Source organism: Pristis pectinata, chromosome 28 (genome assembly GCF_009764475.1).
Source record: "Pristis pectinata isolate sPriPec2 chromosome 28, sPriPec2.1.pri, whole genome shotgun sequence".
In the NCBI taxonomy this organism is placed as follows: Eukaryota; Metazoa; Chordata; class Chondrichthyes; order Rhinopristiformes; family Pristidae; genus Pristis; species Pristis pectinata.
Window position 1 is genome coordinate 8,555,947 of NC_067432.1, and position 25,674 is coordinate 8,581,620.

A 25,674-nucleotide genomic window follows, 5' to 3' on the forward strand; every position below is an offset into this window, starting at 1 on the left:
AAAGATCAGCAGTGGTATTATTGAAAGGCAGAAAAGGCATAACGGGATGAATGGTTTACTCTATTTCTTAGATTATGTTTTGAGAATGGTTCATTACTGATAGTGCAGGGGCCTACATTGTGAAACATTTGGGGCTGGTGGACCAGGGTTAAGTTGCTTGATTCCTGGAAGGGAATGCAATGCATCATCAGAAGGAAAGGATAGAACCAAAAAAGACTCAGCATTAATACCTGAAAAGGAATACTTGTGCTTGTATGCCATGTTTTACAACGTTAGGGTATTCGTTTGGCCAATAAAGTACATTGTTTTTTTTTTAAGTCTTGAGATGCAGAAACGTGTGTGCAGAAATTGATAATGTAATTTGTTGGAATTTTATCCTGTGGAATGCTGCTGTTGAAGGTCAAAGCAATGTATAATGGTTGTTGGCATGGTGGATTTCAATGAATTTGGCTGAGAATTGTTTAAAAGTGGACTATACATGATGTTTCAACCTTTTGGTTTTTGATGATGTGTCTTGTCATTTTGGTTTGCTGCTTGAATTTACCATCTCCAAATGTGTTTTTCTTTGTCTTGAAGAACATTCCTCAAGTTGAATTTGAGATGTATCAAATCTTGAGTGACACAATGTTAGAACTTCAGGGAAAAAATGAAAATATTGTGTCTACTTGGTCTTTCTGGATTTACTTATGCGTATGGTCTTTTAAAAACTGTGTATGTTCTAAATTGTAAAGAACTTGTTGCTAATTGTAGCTACCCTAAAGCTACTTGGGAAGGTACTTGTCAGAAGAATGTGGTTTCTACTCATTGTTGCAACATGACCTGGTGCTCTTGAACTCTTAACCAAAATCACTTTGGAAGTTGCCTATCAATGTTGCCTGATCATTTTCTGGAGCAGTATTTTTGGAGAGATTCATAATTGGTTAGCATTCAAGACATTGGGAATTTGTTGCTTTTTAACTTTAATAAAGAATTGTCTAGATGTTGAAGAATGGAAATCTTGATGACTTGAAGGTTTTTTGGAATATTCATTTGTGCTTCCATAGAAAATTCTGTGAAGATGTTGAGCTTGCCTAGGAGATTCCATATAACCAAAGAAGTGAATGGTCAATCCTCCTTTGATTTGCTCACTACCAAAACATCAACTTCACAAATGCAGATCACAACATCTGACGGTCTTCATTGACTATTGGGAAGACCTAGAATCAGCTGAGACTTGCTTGTATCATCAAATTCTATCTAAACAGAAGCTTGCCAGCATTGGAAGGATGGACAAAAATTTGAGACTTCCAAACAGATCTGCAGAGAGAACCTATTTTGAGAAATCCATGGTGCCCGTGATTGGCTTTCATTTCATCCCTTTTCTCTTGGTCTTAGTTGTTCTCATTGTCCATGCTTGGTGTCCATCTGCCATATAATTGGTAGGAGAATAGTCTTTACATGACTTAACTGGTTCTGTCAGCTCTTCAGGTGGCACCAGACTTGAGGTCCATCTCAGTTGACATGAGAAGCCTCTTTATGCCAGCAGGACAATTTGCACCGTGAATGGAAATGCCATGAATGGAATCAGCATGCCATTGCATGAGAAACTTGATCTGTGTTGGATCTAAATATGTGACTATGGAGGATGAAGATTATTTTGACACTCCTACCCAGCGGCTCTATAGTGGGTGGTTCATGGTCCTTGTTAAATAATGGACAAGCAATTGGAATTCTTTGCTTCAAATCTCTCCATTTTTCCCAAATCATTGGGACTACAAAACTTTTGGAAAACCAAGAAATATGCATTAAAGACTATTTATGGGGAGGGGGAGAACAGGAAAAAGAACATATGAAGAAATAGCTTCAAAAAGAAATCAGAAGACAGCTAAAGTCTAAATTATTTCTAGGGTATACACAATGGTAAAACATGGAATTCTTAGCCATTGATTATAAATACCAGCCACTCCTTTAAGAACAGGGGGTTCCATGTGACTTGATCACGAGTTAAATAGAAGCTGCTCCCTCCCCCCCCCCCATGTTTAAATTCCATTTTCCCCCTCCATATTATCTTCATGAAGAAAATAATCCTTGTAAGTCCACTTCCGGCCACGAGAGGAACTATTTTCTTTCTGACCATGGATGTATTTTAATTGTTGAAAGAATAGAAGGAAACGACAAAAGAGATTTGCTTGGAGAGCCCCAAGGTTTGGGGGGTGGGAGAGAGGAAGGGGCTCCCCTTGGGGGTTGAGAACAGGTCCAAAGTCATGCATGCATACCCTCAGTGGGCATGAGTGTTTGAGCTGTGGGGCAGGGGTGGGTCTGGAGCTTCGGTCCAGCACCTGAGTCCGGGGAGGGAGGGAGGGAAAAAATGTTGCAATTATTTCGCAGCGTCGTTGCTGTCAATCAAAGGGAGCCTGGGCGCTTGAGAAGAAGCTCTATGGCGGCGGTGGTTGGGCGATATTCACTGCACTTCCAGTACACCTAATGCAACTTTTCACCAACTTCCACCACTGCAAGCCAGACTGCGCCTCCTTTCTGTGTAAAAACTCGCAGTCAGGAGCCACTCCAGACCTGAGGCTGCAGAGGAAACCCTAGCACCCCTGTTTTTTAAAAAAAAATTACCCTTATTTTTCTTTTCTTGGCTGTGTGTGTTTGTAATTTTTTTTCCCTTTTTCCGGCAAGCAGATGTCGTTGTTTTTGAGCTTTGCAGACATGGCGCACCTCCATTTTTGAGCGACTTTGTGCGCTTTTATTTCTTCTGTGTATATCTTTAAAAGCCAGGATCAAAAGGAAAAGGAGCAAGGCATGAATTTTTCCAACTCTTCGACTTTTTGGAGCCTTTGAGAGAAAAATAAATCGGTTTCGATTTCGCTAAGTTTAGTCGGCGGTGCAGAAACTAAGCTTGAGCCTCAGCCCTACATGGAACAGGTATGTTTACAGTAATTTTAATAAAAAATACCTTAAATTTTAAAAAAAATATTTAATGTAAATTAGGTTAGCCTGCGATTGCGTAGTTAAAATTCACTGTCCGGATTTTGGGTGACTTTTTATTTGATGCGTTAAGTTTCGGGCATGTCAGTTTCTTGGCGTTGCTTTGGAAAGAAATGTACCTGTTCGTGTGTTGTTTTTCTTTATTTTTAACCGGGCTGTTTTTGTGTAGAGCTTGTCGGAGTGCGACAATGGTATTGAGTGCTTAAACAATGTCGCTGCTGCGTCAGGGCTTTGCAAGTCGACCAGCGGGCAGCTGCTGACTCCGGTGGACTTGCTCGCTCGCTGCGAGTTTGACAGAGCAGAGCTGCGTTCTCTCAGTCCCCATCCACGTGTAGCCCAGAACAAAACCGAGCCCCCAAAGTTGTCTGGCCCCAGCACCATGTCCAGCCAGGGCAAAAACACAGAAGACGACGGCTCAGATCACAGCAATGCTTCCAGGTACGAGCTTCTGTGTATGCGTCTCTCTCTCTCTCTCCAGCTTCCCCTGCCCTGTTAATTTTGGGGGTCTACACATTGTTTACCTTGCTATCGTGCTTGTCTCCCCTCGATCTCCCAAGCAAATTTTCCCCATTTCGACCAAATCTTTAATCGATGACCTTGAGATTCCTAAAGCCCCACCCTGTTTTTTGATCGCAGTTTCCCCAACTTATGATATGCCATTTGGGCCTATATTAAGCAATGGAAATACATTGCAAGGCCGTCGATCCTCCTTTATCGTTTATTTTATATTATTACAACGAATATATTCTTTCCGTTCATGTTGCTGGAGTAAAATGACCTTGTGGTTGCTGTTGCTGCAATGCACCATTTTACTGACAATGCAGACGGGTTTGAGAATTTGAGGATTTGGTGTCCATAGTAAACCCATAGAAGTAAATTGTAGTAAATAATATACTGCAAAAAGTTGCATGAATGAAAAAAAATTCATATTTATAGATAAATTAAGAAGTACCTGTTGGAAAGTTGCTTCTTAGTCTATATTTTTATCCCCACCATACCATTTCACTTTATGTCTTAGGGTATTTTGTAAATTTTTATCACAATTTGGTGAAAAGTTTACCAAGCTAGTATCCCTATCTCCTGTATTGAAATAATAAGGTACATACTATATGCTTGAGCTCCTTCTACTATGCATCCATGTCCTGTGTCACTAAAATGCTTTTGTCTTTCTGGAAAATATTTTATTGTCTTGAATATACCTTTTTAAAACTTAAAAGTTTTATAATTGTTTTAATTACTTTACAACATTTTATACCCTTCATGTTTTATATATATGTGTATGTTTCTTTCAAGACAGTGGGCAAATGATGCATTCATATTGCAAAAATAAAGATATTTCTCAAAGAAATTGAAGCTTTGCTTTGAAAGATCCTGAAACTTTTATTAATTGTTGAACTTTTAACAGGTCAATGGATATTGTGCCTACAAAACACCTGGCTACAGGTGGTACTTTTAATAGGAGAGATGTTAACTTGGATACAGAATATTTTGTTGTAAATTTACATCTTTAAAACAAAAATAATTATCTTGTAGTTACCATAGCTATAAATTGACAATATTTGAATTGCATTTAGTTTTGATTCGAGATTTAAATTTTAATCACTCTTTAAAAGATGTTCCAAATCAATATTTATTATTTACTGTTTTCAATGTAATCATTGAAGATTTCCCACCTGCCATCAACATAACCCACTCAAGGTGCATTAATTCAGATTGTAGATAATTTACAAAAGGATGAATGGTCAGTTGTTTAATAGTTTATCATAAAAAATGTACATTAATCTGAACTTCCAGTGTTTTAAATTTAAATATGAATACATAATTATTTTTGTGAATTTTAGTGAGACATGTCCACCATGGTCACTTTTGCATTTTACTTTCAGTGGACCTCTTGGGTGGCCACCTGAGGTTTAATTTTCCATTGCTGCCATGCTAAGATTGCCCTTGGGAAAACCATAGGACTAGTTCTCACTCTGGACCTACTCAGCACACTGGCAAGGTCCACATGATGACTTGAACAATTGTAACCTTTAACTTTTAAGGAATTGCTCCTCAATTCCCTATTTATATGGGGTTTAATGCAATTCTTTTTGTGGATTTATAGATGTCCTCTAACTTCGCATGAAACACTGATGTCCATTCACCTTGGTCACCTCTACTTTTGGGGTGGGAGGGACATCCTTTTTTGATGGAAGGAAAATCCTTTGAGTTTACTCCTGTTGTAAAAACTGCTGGCAGTGTGGAAATTGGTGTGCCTGCTATGTGAAATAGGCCATCCATCTTAATGATTGAATGATAGTCCCAATGAAGGGTCTCGACCCAAAACATCGACTATCCGTTTCCCTCCATAGATGCTGTCTGACCAGCTGAGTTCCTCCGGCTCGTGTGTGTGTTGATCTGAATGATTGCGTTACCTTCAAGGTTTTCATTAGGATGCCTTCAGATATTTTCAAAAATTTGATCAACTGTGAGCAGACATTGGTTCTTTCCAGCTGTGCTACTTCCACTTGAGAGAAGGGAAGACCATTGTCCATGGTGGACCAATATTTGGAATGGGAGCATCTGTTCATTCCGATGAGGGAAAGTATTCCAAAACTGACCACCATCAGTGCAGTCAGAAGTTTCCTGTATCGGTCAAATACTACCACTCAAAACAGGTGCAGGATATGAGCATTCTTACAGATGATGCTTATTTAAAATGTGTAAATAAAATTACCCTACATACCTTGGGTTCTGGTGTCATCATTGCGTAGTTTTAAGAAAATATTCACTGGTTGCTGCTTCATTGGGTTAAAGTTGTGTTTCACTGTCTTCAATTGGGACAGGTGACTTGTTGCAATGAGTGATTGATTATTCAGGATATCCTCATAACCAACCTGCTTGTACTATCTTTAAAATACTTAATGTAAAGGTTATTCATTCCTCTGTGGTAAGTGGAGAAATTCTCAGTCACCCTTACACCATGCCACATCACTTATAGTTTAAAATTAACTTAAGGGAGGTTTGTTTGCATAACAACAATTAAGAGGGGCACAATGTTGTGAAGGTTTCTCGCACGTTGAAAGTTGATTGTAGGTTCGCCGAGAATTTCTTAGATTGTTAAATGTAGAGATTACGGTTAATAGAATTATAACATATTTGAGGACACAAAAATGGAAGAAATCACGTGTATAGCATTGATGCTGATTTCTAGATTACTTAACAAGAGACTAGGAACTGATGGGTGGTCATGGTTGAGTTTGCATATTGTTGCGTAGAGGAGCACACCTTTTCTGCCCACTGGTTAGGTTATGGTGGGAGGAGGCAGAAAGTTGGTGTGGTTAAAGAAAAATAACCACTTCTCTTTATGTACACTACTTAAGGTTTTTGTGTTTTACAGTTGCAAAGAGAAAAGCTCCTCCAAGCTCCTGTAGCAACTGAACTGTCATTTCTGTGACAATAATGTCATTGAAAGAGAGCAGGGGTTTAAATTGTTGGTCCCACCAACCCCAGATCTCCACCCCTCCTCCCACCTTCTTGGGGGTTATGGATGAGTGTGATGTTGATCAAGTAATTAGAGGATTTAAACCCAGCTTTAGAAGTTCTTTGGAAGTTTAATGGGCCATTGATGTTTTCAGCAAGTGCTACTTGCCTTGGAAGGCAATGTTAATACACACCTTGTAAACTTGATTGGTTTGCTTTATAGTATAAGCTTCTATCACTGTGTGGATTACTGAACTGTTTGAGATTTCATGGTCCCCCTTTATACTTGATGTTCATGTTTTGTGAATTGTACGCTGTTGCATGGTTTGGGACTTCCAAGTTCCATTTGCTTATTCTGACTGTAACCAGTGGCTGCATGCTTTATGAAATCTCTGCTTGTTGCATGGGTTGGAAGGTTCTGAAGTATTGAGACTCCACTTGTGTATATGGCATATGTGGATTTATGGTGGCTTGATACTGGATGTGTAGGCAATATGGCTAAATATTCAATTTGAACTGAATTCTAGGTGTTTTGGATTGAAGATGAAGCATAATCCCTAGTTTTTTTTGCAGTCAAATCATTTAATAAGACGCACCTTACCCAAAAAAAACTGCCCAGAAATGGGTTGAGAATTAAAACAGAAAGATGTGTATTTGTTGGCTGGAATAAAATATTTCTTACAGAAAGGCCAGCTTTCCTTGCATAGATTCCAGTTGTAAATGGAAATCGAACATTCTTCCATTTGCTAGTGTATAGAAATCAAGTTCATGGAGCAAGAATAGAATGTTTAATTTCTGTTGTGTGAGATAATGTTGTTTGAGGGAAACTTGTTTAAATATACGTGGTAAGAGTATTATACAATGAGTTATTTTATTGTCAGTGTGGAAATGCATTTTGTTTGGACAGTGTATGCTTGGGGCTAGGTGTTCTTTGTTCCAAAATAGTTGTGCTTTCATGTTTTTGCATTGGGATCCTGTCAGTTTATTTGGCAGCCATTTTATGAAGGTAGAAATCACTTATCAAGAGCATGTTTTAACATTTCTTCAAGGGGTTTCTGCCAGTTTTCTACCAATAAATTAACTTGTATGGCTAGCTGAAACCTTGTGTGCATGCATTTGACTATTATGTGAAAGTTGAAGGCAGGGAAGAGTGGTTTAAAAGGATAGTATAGCTGTCTTTTTGAAAGCTTTTAGTCAGCTGCAGTCAACTTCAGAGAGACAAAATGGCTCTGCTTTACGCTGCATAACTAGACAGACATACTGCATTGCATAGTGTAGTTAGGAAGTACAGGAAGCTGGTGATGATGTAGCTGAGTTCAAAGGTTGTGCTCTGGAATTTGATTGGCTCTCTGCGTAGTAACAGAACTGCCTGCAGCAGAGCTCTCAACAGCTCTGTTCTGGACTGACGTCAGCACTGCCTCTGAAAGCCTCCCTTGTCAAGCAAGCCGCTGTATTTAGCTGAGAATTCTTGCTAGGCTTGCATCATGGCAAGCAAAATCTCTAGGATTAATCAGCTATTTTCCTTCACAATGTGTATTTATGGCTTTTTATGAAGCTTCTCTTGAATTTAATTTTATTTTCAAATTTATTTTGTAATGTATATAATTACTATAAATACAAATGTGATTCTTATTGTTAAGCTTAAATTGACCTCATTTTTCTTTATTTTCAAGGAATCTATTCCAAAAGCATTATCAATTTCGAGAAAATCATACCACCTGCATAGGGAGGGCGGAGAGACGTGGTTTATTTATGCCCCATGCTGTTGCTTGCTCTCCTACATCAGTAAGCAACAAAAGCGTTGACTCTAAAACGAGCTTATAGGGACGAGGACAGATGTGTTGCTTGATGTAATGGTTCTTCAGGGCAACTGGACAGCTGATCTCCTGTGTCCAGCTATTGTGTGTGAATGCAGATTGGTTTAACTCCTTCCCTGTAAGAGACTAAATTAACTACCTGACAAACTATAGAGGCCTAATTAATTGTAATAAATTGAAGGATACTAATTGCAAATCATAGCCAAATCTGTAATGTTTTATCTACTTCCTGCATCTTATCCTTAGAAGCTATTAACTTGGGTAGGGTTTGCCCAGTCACCTGATACATGGCCTTTCCCAGGGTGGCTTTAGTTTGGATATTCAGTAATACAGTGAAGCAGTCATGCTTGGACTTTTTGCCTTTTTCAACATACCATTCCACAAGAGGATCTGTATGGCGTTTGGGGAAGAAATGATGTCTTTATATAAATTAAATTTTTTAAATTAAATTTTACTTACAGCGTGGTAACAGGCCCTTCCGGCCCGAGTCTGCGCTGCCTATTTTAAACCCCCAAATTAACCTACCCGTACGTCTTTAGAATGTGGGATCTTAACCTTCCAATTATACTGAGGCAAATAACGTTTCATTTTGTCATTGTGGCTGAGACTAATGGTTTGGTCTGCTCTTTAAATACAGCAATTCCTTTAAAAGAAAGATATGGAAGGAAGGATCCTTGAAACAATCCCATGCCCAAGCTAGTAGTATTAATGTGTTTGCAAGTTAACCACCCAAAACTTTGCTTCCTGTATTATTGTTAGCTACAGCAAGCCTGATTCACTAGTGCTCTTTGCTTTCTCATGTTATACTAACTGGCTTTAAGATCTGAATTGCTGTTGCATAACACAGAACATTGATTCAATGGGCACTCAGGACCCTTCAGCTGCTGTACCATTGATAGTGATGGTGTGACTATATTTGGAGAACAGCCCAAACATGCAAAGTGAAGGAGCAAAAAAAGACTCGCGTATTTGTTCATAATTTTCATAATTCTATAATTTTAAATTTTCCTATGGAAATAATGTCTGAAATATTCACCAGCTGCTTTCAATGTTGCCTGCGTCAGGAGAGTTAGAAATCTTGGCTGAAAAGTCCAACCTCCACCTGCCACCAAGTTTGGGATGTGAACACAAGTCTGCAACTTTCTGACAGCCATTTGCTGCCGATGCCTGATAGTTACCTGCTGTTGGGTGACGTGCAGAATCCAGTAGCAAAGTGACAGCATTCTCCAATTTCCCAGCGTTATGCTGGCAGGCCTGGTGAGACCTGCCACATGTTAGGCAACTCTTCATTTAAATGGAGAAGAGCTGGAATAAAATAGGTAAACAAGTTGGGAGTAATTTACACAAGTTAACACTAGTGTATGTAAGTATCTTTAAGTGTTTGTTTCAACATCTAGTAACTAAAACAAAAAATACTTTTTTTTATATAGTTCCTGAATGTTTCAGTGACGTTCACAAGCAATCAACTTGCCTTAATGCTCAGCTCAGCCAGGAGGTACAGCTAAACCAGCTGTGAAGACTTCTCTGGTTCTTCCACATATCAATTCAATGGCCTGGAAATTTACTGGGAGTGACAACCATCTTGAAGCAGTGTTGAGAGGAGTCTGGTGCTGACTCAATGGGTTTGGCAGGCAGTGGTGAACCCAGACGGCTGCCACTCCAAGTGAATTTCCAGGCCAATTGAATTGATATGTGGAAGAACTCCCCTGTTAAATCTGGTGTGGCTTACTGTTTTTTTTTGCCTGATGCGTGTTCCTTGATGTGGTTGTATGTTGATCATCCAAAAGCTCTGCTTTAAGTATTCTTGTAGTAATCCCTGCTCACCATTTATCCTTAAGTTTGATGACCTAGGCTGTCTGGCCTTTATACTTTTTGAGTTCATTTTCTGATCTCTCTTTGGCATTGCTTCCCTCCTGTCATCTCTTCCAACCCTAAAATTCTGTGTTCTCTACCCATCCCCGATTTTCCTTGTCCCATCATTGCCAACTCTGCTTTCAAGTTTTAAGCTCTGGGATTACCACATGAAACCTCTCTATTTCTCTACCTCTCTAAACCCACCTTCCTGTTTCACCATGGTCTTTGTTCAATACTTGGGGTCACAAATGAAGGATTTTTGTTAATGCCATTTTCTGAGGGGTCAATAAAGTAAAATCATAAGAAAAAAGAATTCTTTCCTCCTTGGGCTATCCCAGACAAGGGGCACTCAATGTACATAAGCATGCAAGTTAATTGGCTAATGCTAGCTTTAAATTGATGAACCTTTCATCGAGTCAAACAACATCAAAATAGGTCTTTCAGCCCACTGAGTCCATGTCAACCAGCAAGCACCCAGTTACACTAACCCTACGTTAAACCCATTTTCCTTCCCATCCCAATTTAATCCTTAACCTGCACACCAGGGGCAATATGCAGTGGCCAGTTAATCAACCAATTTGGAATGTGGGAGGAAATTGAAGGAGCAGGGGAAACCCACATGGTCACAGGGACAATGTGCAAATTCCATAAAGGCTGCATCCGAGGTCAGGATTGAACCCTCCTCTCAGGACCTGTGAGGCAGTGGCTGTACTGGCAAAGCCATTGTGCTGCCCACTTGAGACATGTTGCACACTTCAAACCTCTTATGGTTGGGTCCTAGTTGTCTCGTGTCACTCTGTTGAGCTAGGATCTAGAGGTGGGTGAAGGATGAGTCTTCATCCAAACCCAGTCTCAACTGGTTTCGTGTCTTTAGGTTAATTTATACTTCAATTATGTGGCTGATTTTTTTTTTAGGCTTCTTCTGTTGTGATCTAGAAGAGGGAATTTGGAGAAAAAGCAAAATTTTAACACCCATGGTCACTTTTTTGCAATCATGAACAACCCATGAGATGACACTTGAAACATAAACGAATATCAGCACAGCTGTGCAAGTTAAAGCAGCTGTTTCAGTTTCCAGAGTGACAGAAAATACCGTAAAAAGTAATTTACACCTTTCTAGCAAGCATGCAATCACTTAACTTAATAAAATGCACGGGTAATGTGAAACCACATATTCTGATTTGGAAAAATATGTTCTGTTATTTATATATATCCCTCATAAGGCAATAAGGTTGCCTTTTATTACTTGCAGGAGGCTTGGACTTCATTTTTGTGCATCTGTGATAGATACAGCATGCCAAGATGACCTTCCAAACAACTAATGCCACTTTCCAAGTGCTTTGTGCAATTACTTTGTTGTTATGAGCAAGACTTGCAGTTCTGTTGTGCCTCTTGAGGCTTCCCACTGGAGCTTTTGAAGTACCTGGAAACTGTAGTCTGTGTGGAGATCTCGTGAAGGCAGCAGTAAGAATGAACTGGTGATTGGAGGGGCCATGAATGTTGCTCACTGTAACTGGGCTTTTCAAGTAACATAGTCTTTGTCTTTCTGCTGAACAGTGGCATGGTGGTTAAATTACTGGTCAAGTATCCATAGGCCTGGGTCATTGGGAGAGAGGGATTTGAATTTCACCTGGATATCAGCGGGGGAATGAAGTTAGTAAATAACTCTGGAATAAAAGCTTGTAACAATAATGTTGACAGTGGAACGATTAGTTTGTTGTAAACCCCTTCTGGTGCTCCCTTATTATTCAGGGATAGAAAGCTGCCATCCTTGGTGTGACTCTAGACCCACCAATGTGGTTGACTGCTTAACTGCCTCAGCTCACAGGTGTAGTTAGCAGGGCTGGCATTTATTGCTCACCTATCACTCATGAGCTGATAATTAACACTACTAGGGTTTAATGCCTTGACTCTGGGATGGCAATTTCAATAGTACTATGACTTAACCCAGGAAGTTCCTACCCTACATCACACAAATTTAACAGCATGTTTAAATTAGCGCTGTTTCTATAGCTATACAAGTTAGTGCCTAGTTTAATCAAGTGATGTACAGGTTTGCATAAGAGTTTGGAATGAAACTGTTCACACACACATTTGAATATAATACGCATCATCTCAAATGACTATTAAATCACTTGATGCTTTTGTGGGGATTATGTGGACAGATTGGATTTGCTTTGTTGAGTAGAATTTCAAATCTCGTACCCATTTTAATAGAATCTGTTTAGAATGCAACTTGTGCTCTTTGGAGCAGGTTTATACACGGGGATTTTTACCTTCAATTTTATTTGCGGCATCTAAGATGCTGCAGTAAACAAGCTGGTTATCACTTTGCCTGAGAAAACAGAAATTGCATTGTGCTCCAGAGAGAAGCATGACTGATGCAACATACTCATGTGCCATCGGAAGACTAAAACAAGCTGCTGTTATGGGTGAGGATCCGACATCAGAACTCGTGACTGTCAATCAAAGTACACTCTTGGTACCTCACGTGTTGTTGCCATTTCTTATTGGATCTTAGCTTTCTAATACATGGTCCTCCTCCAAGTTGCACTAAAATTGCCTTATTTTATTTCTCGTTCAAGTCCCTAAGTTGGTATGTTTTAATCACTAAAGATTTATGGAGGTACTGAGTAAAAGGAGTCCATTGTGCAATCTAAAGGAATTTTATTAAAATGAATGTGTGTGATTTAAAATTCCATGTAAGGCAAATGGAATGGGAAAGAAATCTACCATTCTTATCTAGTCTGGCCTATATGTGACTCCATTTATATGCTTGACTATTAACTGTCTCCTCAGTTCAGGGACAAAGAAATAGACAATAAATGCTGAGATTGCCAGTGACGTTTACATCCAATGAACTAATTGGAGCTCTGAGCTTTGTAGGTATTAAGGAAAACTGGAAATCTGAAATTAAAACCAGAGAAAACTGGAAATACTCAGCAGGTCAGGCAGCATCTGTGGAAGGAAAAACAGTTAATGTTTCAGGTCTGGGATTAATCATCATGACTGGGAAAGTTCTGTTGAAGGGTCCTATACTTGAAATATTAACTGTTCTCTTTCCACAGATGCTGCCTGATAGGCTGAGTGTTTCCAGCATTTTCTGGTTTTATTAAGGAATTTTCTTTCAGTTAATGTTTAAAATGGCCAGAAATGGTTAACTGAGAGAAAAGGCTATACAGCAGATGGAGATAATATTTCAAATAAAAGTCTGCCTGTCTGCACAGTGTGTGGTAATATTGTGCAACGTAGTGTTTCTTAAGGCAGTTCTTGACGTACTACACTGGCTTCAATGGCAAACCTAACAGAATGAGTCAGCAGTACTTGAAATAGAGTACCCAATTAAAATATCCTCATCAATGTATCCCTCAACCTCCTTACTTCATACTCAAACCTTGATTAAAAAGTTGTTCTTCAATTTTCCTGTATTTAAAAACTGCATGGTTTCTATTGAACTCAGTATGCAACAAAATGCAGACACGAGACTGCAGATGCTGGAGTCTGGAGCAGAAGACAGACTGCTGGAAGAGCTCAGCGGGTCCAGCAGCATCTCTGGGGGTTTCCAACCCAAAAATGTCAACAATTCCTTTCACTTCATAGATGCTGCTTGATCCGCAGAGTTCCTCCAGCCATTTGTTTTATCCAATAAAATGCCTAATGTTTGTTTAATATTGATAAATGGGCATTAACTTTGTCTCTTTTTAAAATTCCTGTTTGGGACCTAGAAGTTTAATAGGTATTAGCTGTTCTCCAATACCTCAGCCTCACTATTGTTTGCCAGCCAGAACCGTACATTTAATTATGGAGTCTAATGCAGCCATCTAACTTGGGGCACAATGTGATGTCAGGAAGAGCCTGTGGGTGTTTTGTGAGTTGGTGTGCTCCTTCTGCCATTTTAGGTTCCTTCTGTGTGCTAACGTCAAATAGACTTGACGTTCTCCTCCTCAATGCTCCTCCACTTTGAGTGGAGATGGGCCAGGGATTCCCTGGAGTCCATGGGGAGGTTTAAGATAGGAAAGGCAACAAGAAGTCTTTTGACAAAGATTCCATAACGAATCTCATTTCCAAAATGTTATGGTGTGCTTCTGACTGGAAAGAGCAGACGGAGCTTCAGTTTAATGCCTTATTCAAAAGATGGTTCTTTCAGTAATGCTGCACTTCCACAGTGCTGCACTGGAGTGTCAGCCTAGATTTGTTTGCTCAAGTTTTTGGAATAGGACTTGAACCCACAACCTTCTGATTCCAAGAGGTGACTAAGCTACCAGCTGTAAAAGTTGTTTTATCTGAGCTTTTGTGTACTTAACCAGAGAAAAATAACCTGCACTGTTTTTATTGGTCTTTGGAATTTTGAGTTCAGTTAAGCCCAAGGTATTTTCCATTTTGAGTAGCTGATGTTTGATATTGACCATTTCCTGTGCACAGTTCATTTCCTCACTAAACTTGGAAGGACACCTCTCTCTGCCTAGAATGGCACCCTTCCATTTCCCACATTACCCAGCTTCTGTGGCCTTGGTTGAGGAAGACTCAAGAAAATATTTGTGTTGTGGAGTCCTGCTCACCAAGATTGGGTTTTGGTCAACAGGTTTCCTGAGATATCAACGATACTCGCTGAATCCCTTTTCATATTTGTCCTTGTTTGCCTGAAGTAGTTGGGTGTGGAAAAACTTTTGGACCTTCCGTGATTAGGACCACCCAGCTCCAGTAATGTTGCCAGTAGGCGGGAGACTTTGTTGCATCAATTTGTTAGATTACTATCCAAGCTTCACATTATCACATCATCTTAACACAGGAGGCCAGTCTGACCATCAAGTCCATGCCAGCTCCCAGAGAAGCAATCCCATTAGTTCCATTCCCCTTATTTTCTTTTCCCTTGAAACTTATTTATCCTCACCTACCTGTCAAATCCCCTTTATGCAAGCCCTCCCGAAAGTGAGATCCTCTACTTAGGAAAAGACTTGCAACTTGCAATATTGATTCACAGTTGAATTTGTATAGTTATTGTTGTAGAAATGCAGCCATGTTGGGTGGGATGGAAGAGGATGAGTGGGTAATGTCGTTATTTCTGTTGTTCTTTCTCCTGTTCTACCACCTGCAAAGATATGCATGGGTGCTGGCCAATTTCCTTCACTTGTTCACCCTTCGTAGCTCTGGATAGAAAGTTTTTTTTAATTTATTGTAATCTGCCTTGGCAGTAACTTCTTAAATCCTGAAGTGTTTTTAATCATTGTTTATTTTTAATGTTTTCTTTGACAGTAAATATACTGGTATGAGACATCTCCCTTCAATAGGACAGGTTATTGCTCAACTGCATGCAGTTGGAATCTAAAAAGTGTGCTTCATATTTTGCACAGCAGACTAATATAAGGATTGAATCAATTAACAGTCAGGAAATAAGGAAAGACGAGTACAAAATCATTTATCTAATTAACCCTTGCCTGATGTTTCAGAACAATTGTGCAATAGACTTTCTATGAAGCATAAATTCTTTTTTTGTGCATGTAAATTAAGACACTTGAGATGCAAAATATTTATGTTCAACAAAGTGCAAATGGAATTAAGCATGAAGATTGCAGAGGGAGAGGGCTGATTGGAGAGAGATTCGCAATAAAAGAGCAGAATTGTTCAAACTAGCAATATAGATTGGGGCACTTGGCATTTGGTCTTAAAGTTCCTGCTTGCAAATCTGTTAACATATTCTTTTTGCAATGATTGAAGCCCAGACTAACCAGCCCATTCTCTTTGATTTTGCAGCCATAATCTACATGCCTGCCTGCCTACCATGCCTCTTAGTTCCTTCCCCCTCTTGCAATACACTTGATCCCATGTTTACCCTCTGAACTTCATACCCTTTTGGTAATGCTTTGGATAATGACGTTCCTCTTGTCCCCTAGTATTGGAACATAACTCTCCTGCAAAGCATTGTAGAATATTTTAAAAGCTCTACATAAATACCAGTTTTATCAGTAATTCTATAGTGACATTGTATAAGGACTCGAGGGCTCTGCACTCAGAATCTATGCATGTTCTGAGTGGAAATGGTGGGGTTCTTATTAACCAGCTTTCTTGTAATTGTTGGGCCTCTTTATAAAGCAACTTTCAATTGCCAGTACTTGAACAGCCTTTTTAATTTATATTTTATTACTTTTCTTTAAGAGATCCCTTGGTAAAATTTGATCCTTGTACAATATTGCAGTCAGCCAAAGTGCGAATGCCCATCAACTTAAACTCTGCTTGTGGAAGGGCAACATCATTCACACCATGTAATGTTGTGGCTTGTGTTTATGCTGCTGGAAACTCAACTGTGATATTATCTGAAGTGTGTGCCATTTGCTAAGGTTTTGTTTGCTTTAATTTGTGAACCAAGGTTATTGGTAATAAGATCAGGTGATGTTAGCTTTGTGGATTGATCTCCGCCCCATTCTGCTCCATATCCAACCACTAAAGACAGTTGGCATCTTTCAAACTTTAAAAGGGGGTTACTTGTAATTGGTGAAATGCTGGGTCCAGTTGTAGTCATTTGCTTCAAGTACTCATTATCCTGCATTCAGGGAGCATTGCAGGTCATATAAGGTGCCTCTTCCAGTGTACCCAGCAGTTTCTTTTTTGATGTACATGGCAAGACTACAATGATTTTACACTGAATTGTGTTTTATTAGAAAGTGGTTAAGAGCTGCAGTTGGCCAGTTGGGTGAAGCTCCTCATGCGCAATAATTTGGGTGAGTTAACCCGCTTTGTCTTCAGACAAAAGGTTGAGCATGTTGTTCTTCCGTAATAGGTGGAATTTGAGTGCTTTCTCCTTTCTATTCCCTTAAACACTTATCGGCCAGTCTTAATGTGTGAGCCTGGTTTCTGTGAGCATCTGCTATTCGATAACTGAGGCATCACAGTCAACCCAATCCTTTCATGGTTTACCCATGTGCATAGTCATAGTTATACAGCATGGAAACAGGCCCTTTGGCCCAACTCATCCATGCTGACCAAGGTGTCAATTTGGACTGGTCCCATTTGCCTACGTTTGGCCCTTACCTCTTCAGGCCTTCCCTACCCATTTATCTGTCCAAATGTCTTTTAAACATTGTAATTGTACCTGCCTCTACAGCTTGCAGTTTTCATTAGTGTTCATTGAACAATCCTGAGAAATGGAGACCAATGATGTTTTAATCTAAACCTCTCCCAATCTTAACCAAGATGGGGCCACTGAGGACAAGCTCTGACATGTAGTGGTAACTCAAAATGGAGATGGATTAAATGGGAGCATCAGTTACATGGCTTCCATTTTGACACTGTCCTGTAATTCTCATTAAATGTGTCCTTTTTTTTACACCATTCAGGGAGCATTATAAGTCATATAAGGTGCGTGTCAGTGCTGTTCCAACAATAAAGACTGCTCGCCTTTGGTGAACCTTGCATATTAAAACTGGCCTCTTAGTGTTTATGAGCAAGGAAAATGAATGAGGGTACATGATTTGCTGTTGATCCGGAATTTATCACCGACTGAGTTTGAACCTTGTTCAAGTGAGCCTCGACTAAATAAACTAACAAAATAGGACTACAAAAAGAGGAATTATAAAGTCGAGGGTGGCAGGGTCCCTGAGTTCTTTGTTGGTTCAAGGAGCTGAGTGTTGGCCATTGGTTGTTGAGTGTTGATTCCCACACTCAGTTTCAATCAGGGGAATGGCTTTGATTGGGTTTTATTGTAGCTCTGAGATGGTGGAAGCAGAGTGCTGTAAAATGGCGAACAGACCTGGCAAAATACCAAGATCCCTGGAACTTTCTGGAACTGGAGCAGTTGAGTTTCAGTGCTGCCATCTTGTAGTGAATGAAAGAAATGTCTAGGCCTGCTGTACCATGTCCAGGCTTATCTTTGGGCATTGTTTAATCAGTAAATGAGAGATTCTGTTTAACATTGGAGCTTAAATGAACCTTACTGTAATGCTTATTATTGTAAATTTATTCAAAAGAACCATTTTCCAGTGTTTGTATGTAATGCATCATTTCACTGAAAATTCATCAGTTTGATTAATAGCTGTGTCTTACATTGAAGTCTTTATATGTGTGAAGTCACATTGATGGCCTCAATTTCAGCACCTTTAAAATTTAATATTATTTTTCTGGGGGTGGGGGGGGGGGGGGTGAAATCTGTTAATCCTAACCACAGCAGAATTGAGCATCTGCCTCACAGTATGTTGTGCTGTGCATATTCCTGGCAGCAGAGGGCATTTTGACTGCTCGCCTTGCAATGTGCAGTAAAATAAAAATCGCAATGTTACTTAAATTATTAAAATGATTTGAAACTTCTCTGTCAACTGAAGATATCTCTGGATATTTCCTTTAAAGCCTTTTCCAGTGTCATCCATATGCTTAAAGAATATAAAATTCTGCATTTAACCCTTTCAGAAATAACATAGGTACACCAGCATTGTTTTCAAGCCTTTGAGTTGCATTTAACAAGGCTGGTGTACTTTTGTCATTGCAAGCGAAATAGTTTGGAATGTCTTGTTTTCTCACAAGATAATGTGCTTCAGAAATGGAGAAGGCAATGTTTTTAATACTTTTAAGTTACCAGATATAAACCAGTTTCATTCTCATCTGCACCCCTGCCTCTCTTCCTCTGCCACAGAAGCCACTTCCACTGTGATCAGGAGTGGGAACACTAACTGAATTTTCTACTGAGTTTCCCCAAATGTTTAAACTACCTGTGATTAATTTTTGTAGAGTGTTTTAACACTGAAGACTGTTACTTTAATGTGCATGTATTCTTCAATGACCTGACCAGCAGGGGAAAAACTCATTCTAAACATTATTGATTCAGAAGGTTACCACCTTTTTAAATTTTTATAATTTTATGGTGGAAATCTGCCCTTGCTGTCTTTGTATTTGTCATTTTGTTTAAAATTATTTTTTAACATTATGTTAATGAAGCTGAAAGTATAGCCTAAATCCAATTGCTAATGAGTATTAAAATAAATATTATGCTCTTCTATGTGACTTTTTTAAAATGTTATTTTTTTATTGTGATTCTCTTAGTATAACTGAGGTATAAAAATGTGACCACAGTGACAGAGTTGGCCCAGATCACTGGAAGTCTTGAGGCAAGATTGTTGCAGTAAAAGAATTTTCACAAAACAGTTGGGCATTGCCAATTATTTTAAACTCATTAATTTGTCTTGATCTTGAGAAAGCTCATCATTGGAGGATACTCTTGGCTCCCTCACTGTAACAAATTTCATGTAAATCCATCACAAACAGCATTTAAAAATTTTTTTTCCCCTCTATGGAGAGGCACATTTTTAACCCTGAATTTAAAACTGATGGACTTACTCATGCCCCTCTTCCCTCTAGAAAATATTGGAATACTTTTTTGTCTTTTGGAGCCTGATTCTCAAAATATTCTGAGATTCTTGTACTTTGTTCATCCTTAACTGAAGCATGCATGTACCTTAGAAGTGCTCAGTTTTGTTAATTCCTTCTCCTGAATACAGTTATAATCAGTAAATTAAGCTGTGAAATCTGAATATCAAGGATTTAGATGCTTTCTGTGTGACAGTATCCTTTGAAAGATGAATATCTTCCAGTCCCACTGGAATTGTGTGTCCCGATTCCCTGCCTGATTTTGTTTATCTAAAGTGCATCATGCTGTATTTTGTAATTGTGTGCGTGGGTGAGTTGGCACTGGGGCTCACTCCTCCTCAGTGTGACTAAGCCAGCTCTGGCAGTGAATGTACCAGTAAATAAACTAACTGCATCACCACCTCCAGCACATTGTTTCCTCAGTTAATCGCTGCTTTTGTAATGGTGCCCCTGCTCTGCTCCACCCCCTCCCAACTAGAATTCACCCATGAGAAACCTCGTTCGTATAGTTGTAGGTTTTGAATGTTTTGAGAATGTGGGCAGCTCCTTCTCTGTCACTGAACACAGGCTTGATACTGGGAATTGTCCCACACCATGCTTGTGCTGATTGTAATCCGTGATGTATTTACCCATACCCTGTGTGGTTTGTCCTCTTGAATATTTATCCAATTCCTCTTCAGATGGTAAAGCAAACACTCTGCTTCCTCATCTCGAGCAACGTGTGGCAGATCAAAGTAAAAACGAATGGAAAAATTCAGCAGGTCAGGCAGCATCTGTGTGAAGAGAAACCATTAATGTTGCAGGCCAAAAACCCTTCATCAGAACTGGGGAATGCAGATAAACAACACATTATAGAGAGAATTTACTTCACTTCTGCTCAAATCTTCACTTAAATCTCTGCCCTTTAATTTATAGGATGCAGAGCTAGACTGAGAAGTGGCAGATGGAGTTCAGTCTGGAGAAGGGTGAGGTGGTCCACTTTGAAAGGACAAACTCCAAGGAGGAGTACAAAGTTAATGGCAGGATTCTGGGTAGTGTGGAGGAGCAGAGGGATCTGGGGGTTCATATCCACAGATCCCTGTAAGTTGCCTCACAGGTGGATAGGGTAGTGAAGAAAACTTCTGGGATGTTAGCATTCATAAGTCGTGGGATTGAGTTTAAGAGCTGCAAGGTGATGATGCAGCTCTACAAAACTCTGGTTAGACCACATTTAGAGTACTGTGTCCAGTTCTGGTTGCCTTGTTAAAGGAAGGATGTGGAAGCGTTGGAAAGGGTGCAGAGGAGATTTACCAGGATGCTGCCTGATTTAGAGAGTATGCATTATGAGGAGAGACTAAGGGAGCTAGGGCTTTACTGTTTGGAGAGGAGACATGATAGAGGTATACAAAATATTAAGAGGAATCGATAGAGTAGACAGCCAGCACCTCCTTCCCAGGGCACCAATGCTCAATACAAGAGGACATGACTTTAAAGTAATGGGTCGGAAGTTCAAGGGAGATATCAGAGGGAGTTTTTTTTTACCTCGAGAGTGGTTGGGGCATGGAATGTGCTGCTTGGGGTGGTGGTGGAGGCAAGTACATTGGTCAAATTCAAGAGAATACTCTAAGCATATGGAGGAATTTATAATAGATATGTGGGGGGAAGGGGTTAGAAAGGTGAGGTTTAAAGGCTGGCATAACATTGTGGGCCAAAGGGCCTGTATTGTTCTCTGATTCTATGATAACTCTCTTGCTGATTTTTCCATACTTACACTTAACAGCACCTCGGTGTTAAACTGATGCATAGAAATGCTGTTCAAAACCATGATGTTGAAAATTATCTACACTCAAAAGCCAGATTTTGATCAGTTGGTACTGCCCTCAATCTTCACTGACACTGAACAACTTCACATGCTCAAGTGGTTTGAGTATACTCTTGCTCAGGAGTATGACACAGTTTGGAGAGACAATAGACTGTGGATGCTGGAATGTGGAGCAGCAAATGATCCACTGGAGGAATTGTCCTGATGCAGGTTTTCAGCCCAAATATATATGTTAAACACACACACACACACACACACACACACACACACACACACACACACACACACACACACACACACACACACACACACACACACACACACACTTCCTCCAGCAGATTGTTTGTTGTACAATATAGTTTGCCTGAAGCTCACCTGTATATTTGCCTCTGAAACAGTACAGCAGACTCCTGGACATTGTTCACAGTATAGAGACTGTTTCAAGGAGAGCAATGTACTGAAGGGTTTTTTCCATTTCAGCTCATAAAGAGGCAATTTGTGTTTAAGCATTACATAATTTATAAAAAGTTTATATCCTACCATCCTGTATGATAATTACAATGGGTTTAATTCAGATAACTCTTACTTTCAGATCACTCTGGGGTTTATTTTATTTCAAATGTGTTGTAAAATTTACTGAAACCTGATCGTGACCCATTTAGAATCTGTTTTCAAAATAAATCTTGTCGTTTCTTGTCTCTTGTCATTTATTTTGAAGCTTACCGTTGTTCTACACGTACTTGTTTCCCTGCAGTGAAAGATTGACATTGCTATTTCGTCTGATTTTCATAGTGGTGACTTCTGAAATTGTGTCAATTACTACACAGGAGAAACATTCTTTATTTTCATGGGATATTTAACAAACCTTTAAATCTCATTATCAATATGTACACACAGCACATGGTCAAGTCCCAAATTTTTGCTTAAGCCCATGAGCCCTCTGAAGGGAAGCCAGAAAAAGCAGCAAGAAAACTCCAAAGTGATCAGGAACTCCTGGAGACCCTGATTTCTGCAACCTGCAGTCTTTCAGCGTGTGGGTGCTGTAGTTGCTTAGTCTTACTAATGGGCATCAGCAGGTTTCAGTGCATGCCTGTTAGTGGGGTGTATGGCCATGTAATTTCTTCCCAAGTTACATGTTTGTTCCACAGAACCAAGCCTGTGCTAGTGCTTGTGGTCCACATGAGCCCTCTGAAAACAAAATAAAACTGCAGCTGCTGCCAATCAGAAGCTGCTGGAAACACTCAGCAGGTCAGGCAACGTTTAAGGTTTCAGTTAACATTTCAGGTTGGGTTCTATCACCAGAACTGGGATAGAAAATTAATTGATGCCACGTGAGCCTCCTGACCTTTCTCAACCAATCCCATTAACGTACTGTTTCCCTCTCTCCCTTGTGTTTCTCCATCTTCTCGCCTGCTGTTTGCCTTCAGCTCCTTGTTTCGCTATTCTGAGTTCCAACCCCACCAACCCGCCCAACTGAAATCGAAGAGCAAGTAACAGTGTCCTACCTGCTGTGTGAGGGCTGAGTTTGCCGTGCAGTTTGTACTTTGTGTCGGCACAAGAGACTGCAGACACTGGAATCTGGAGCAATATGCAATCTACTGGAGGAACTGAGTGGGTAGGGTAGCATCCGTAGGGCTGGGGAGAAGGAATTGTTAACGTTTTGGATCAACACCCTGCATCAGTACTTTGTGCAATCATGGTTTACGTGATGAGATCTGGCTTGGATTGTTTTAAATGGTGGAAGTTGCATGCTTCAACGCCAGTGCTCCAAACCAACGAGTATTTAAAAGATTTCCAGTGTTTACCTTGATGTGGATTTTCTAGTCAAAGGATGTAAAAAGGGCAGAATATATACCCAGGGAACTGATTGACGTCAGTTTGATAACCTAATACTCTCCTATCTCATTGTACCTTGCTGGTAAACAAAAATTGCCTGTGTGAAAATCCCACACAAAGCCTCCAGTCATACACAAGTAACAAGCAATTTTCCATGCTGTGGGATTCTGGAAGCTCTTTGGAATTATAAGGAAAGGAATGAGCTGATACTTTTGGTATTAAACATGCCCATGGTATACATTCATGTGGAATGTTTGAATTGTAAATGATGAGTGCATTTGAGGCCTGAGATCATTTAATGGCCATGGAGGCTAGAGGCAGCTCCCAGAAGAATGCTGTTTAAGGTAAAGTGGTTGAATGTTTGGCACGAGAAGAAAATCAATTGTGCTTTTTAATCCAACGTATGTGCAGCAGGTAACTGCATCCTGCTAGTGTGTTCACAGATACAATGAAGGAAGATCTGTGCCTGTAAAGGAGCATCTCTCTGCCTTTAGAGAATCACAGAATTAGAGCATGGAAACAGGCCCTTCGGCCCACCAAGTCTGTCCTGACCAATTATTTGCTTTCCCCATCCTTTCCCAACTCCTCTCCATTTCATCCTGTCTCCATCACTATACCTGTTTGCCCATCCTGTTGCCTCAGGCACACTCTTGTGTGTCTCTCACCTCCAGTGGTTGCACCATTCGTCTTGTCTCTGTACAAGGACTGGGAGAGTGCCTTGCCAGTGTGTGAACTTGTTACTTCCTCGGAAAGCTGAGCTCTCAGCTGCAGAAGAGAAAGTCCCATGAAACTTGAGCACGAAACGACTGGTTTAATCCCTGGCTTAGCTCGATCTGGATTCCAAATGAAAGCTGCAAGGCGGGTTGTGTTTTCTGGGTAAGCTCTGACGTTGCGATGTGAAAAATCCTGAGGGAGTGGGTTTGCTTGTCCTGGTGTAACCCAAGCCAGATGGAGCAATTGCCATCGAAAAGCCCGTGCTTTACACAAGACCTTGATGCAAGACCTTCTGACGTAACCCTGTTGGCATTTGGTATTGGTATTGGTTTATTATTGTCATTTGTACCCAGGTACAGTGAAAAGCTTGTCTTACAAACTGATCGTACAGGTCAATTCATTACACAGTGCAGTTACATTGGGTTAGTATAGAGTGCATTGATGTAGTACAGGTTAAAAACAGTAACAGTACAGAGTAGAGTGTCACAGCTACAGAGAAAGTGCAGTGTAATAAGGTGCAAGGTCACAACAAGGTAGGTCGTGAGGTCATAGTCCATCTCATTGTATAAAGGAACCGTTCAATAGTCTCATCACAGTGGGGTAGAAGCTGTCCTTAAGTCTGGTGGTACATGCCCTCAGGCTCCTGTATCTTCTACCTGATGGAAGAGGAGAGAAGAGAGAGTGTCCCGGGTGGGTGGGGTCTTTGATTATGCTGGCTGCTTCACCAAGACAACGAGAGGTAAAGACAGAGTCCAAGGAGGGGAGGACGGTGTCCATGATGCGCTGGGCTGTGTCTACAACTCTCTGCAGTTTCTTGTGGTCCTGGACAGAACAGCTGCCGTACCAAGCCGTGATACATCCAGATAGGATGCTTTCTATGATGCATCGGTAAAAGTTGGTGAGAGTCAAAGGGGACAAACCAAATTTCTTTAGCCTCCTGAGGAAGTAGAGGCGCTGGTGAGCTGTAAGCTGTTGGCATCCTCCGTCTTAAAAAATAGTCTTGTCTTGCATTCACCCTCATTTAAGCAGTTTACCTTTGTTTTTGAGTGAAGGCAAGGTTGAGTTTAGCAATGATTTGACTTAGAAACAGGAACTGAATAGACCAACCCCTGAGCTGTGGGTTTGATCTGTGGAGGGGATGTGGTTGGATTTATGTTCCAGAGGGAAACTGAGGGACTGATGACCTTCCTGATGGGTGATAGACGTGTACAAGGACTGGACATCCATGGTGAAAATGAGTTCGTGGGGGCCAGGGAATTGAAAGTTGTTGAAGTGGTGGGGAGCATGCGAGGTATCACAGGTGTAGGTGGGAAGGGACTGGACTGGTGGAACAAGATGAACTAAAGATATACAGGGATGAGTTTGGTAGGGCATGAGCAGGCAGCAACAATGGGCATGCCAGGGCAGTTTTGTTTGTGAATCTTGGGTAGGAGGTTGAAATGGGCAGTGGAGGATAGGGGCAACAATCAGGTTGGAGGCTGTGGAGGGGAAATCTTCAGAGGTGATGAGGTCTGTGCTGGTGCGGGAGACAGTAGCCTGATGATCGTTGATAGGGTCCCGGTCCAGGGATGGGTAAGAGGAGGTGTCCGAGAGCTGCTATCTGGCCTCAAAGTATTGAGTATAGGAGTTGGGATGTTATGGTGAGGTTGTATAAGACATTGGTGAGGCCGAATTTGGAGTATTGTGTGCAGTTCTGGTCACCTAACTATAGGAAGGATATCAGTAAGATTGAAAGAGTGCAGAGAAGATTTACTAGAATGTTGCCGGATCTTCAGGAATTGAGTTACAGGGAAAGATTAAACAGGTTAGGACTTTATTCCTTGGAGCGCAGAAGAATGAGGAGAGATTTGATAGAGGTTTACAAAATTA

General features: G+C 40.4%; 1 protein-coding gene and 1 long non-coding RNA gene across 3 annotated transcripts in view; one reads left to right on the forward strand and one right to left on the reverse strand.

Annotated features, from left to right (window-relative positions):
- The first annotated feature begins 2,411 nt into the window (after positions 1-2,411).
- Positions 2,412-25,674, forward strand: part of chd2 (chromodomain helicase DNA binding protein 2) — a 102,277-nt gene continuing 79,014 nt past the window's right edge. The window contains 2 exon segments of the mRNA XM_052040586.1: positions 2,412-2,907; positions 3,140-3,408. Coding sequence (XP_051896546.1) covers positions 2,899-2,907; positions 3,140-3,408 — 278 coding nt within the window. The 5' untranslated portion in view covers positions 2,412-2,898.
- Positions 9,326-23,966, reverse strand: LOC127584052 (uncharacterized). 2 transcript variants are annotated; one of them, XR_007958335.1, is made up of 3 exons: positions 23,757-23,966; positions 20,090-20,227; positions 9,326-9,554 (listed from the first exon to the last, which is right to left on the reverse strand). It is a non-coding gene; the product is annotated as an uncharacterized LOC127584052 (long non-coding RNA). The 2 variants fall into 2 exon arrangements; XR_007958334.1 differs by lacking the exon at positions 23,757-23,966 and adding an exon at positions 22,761-23,514.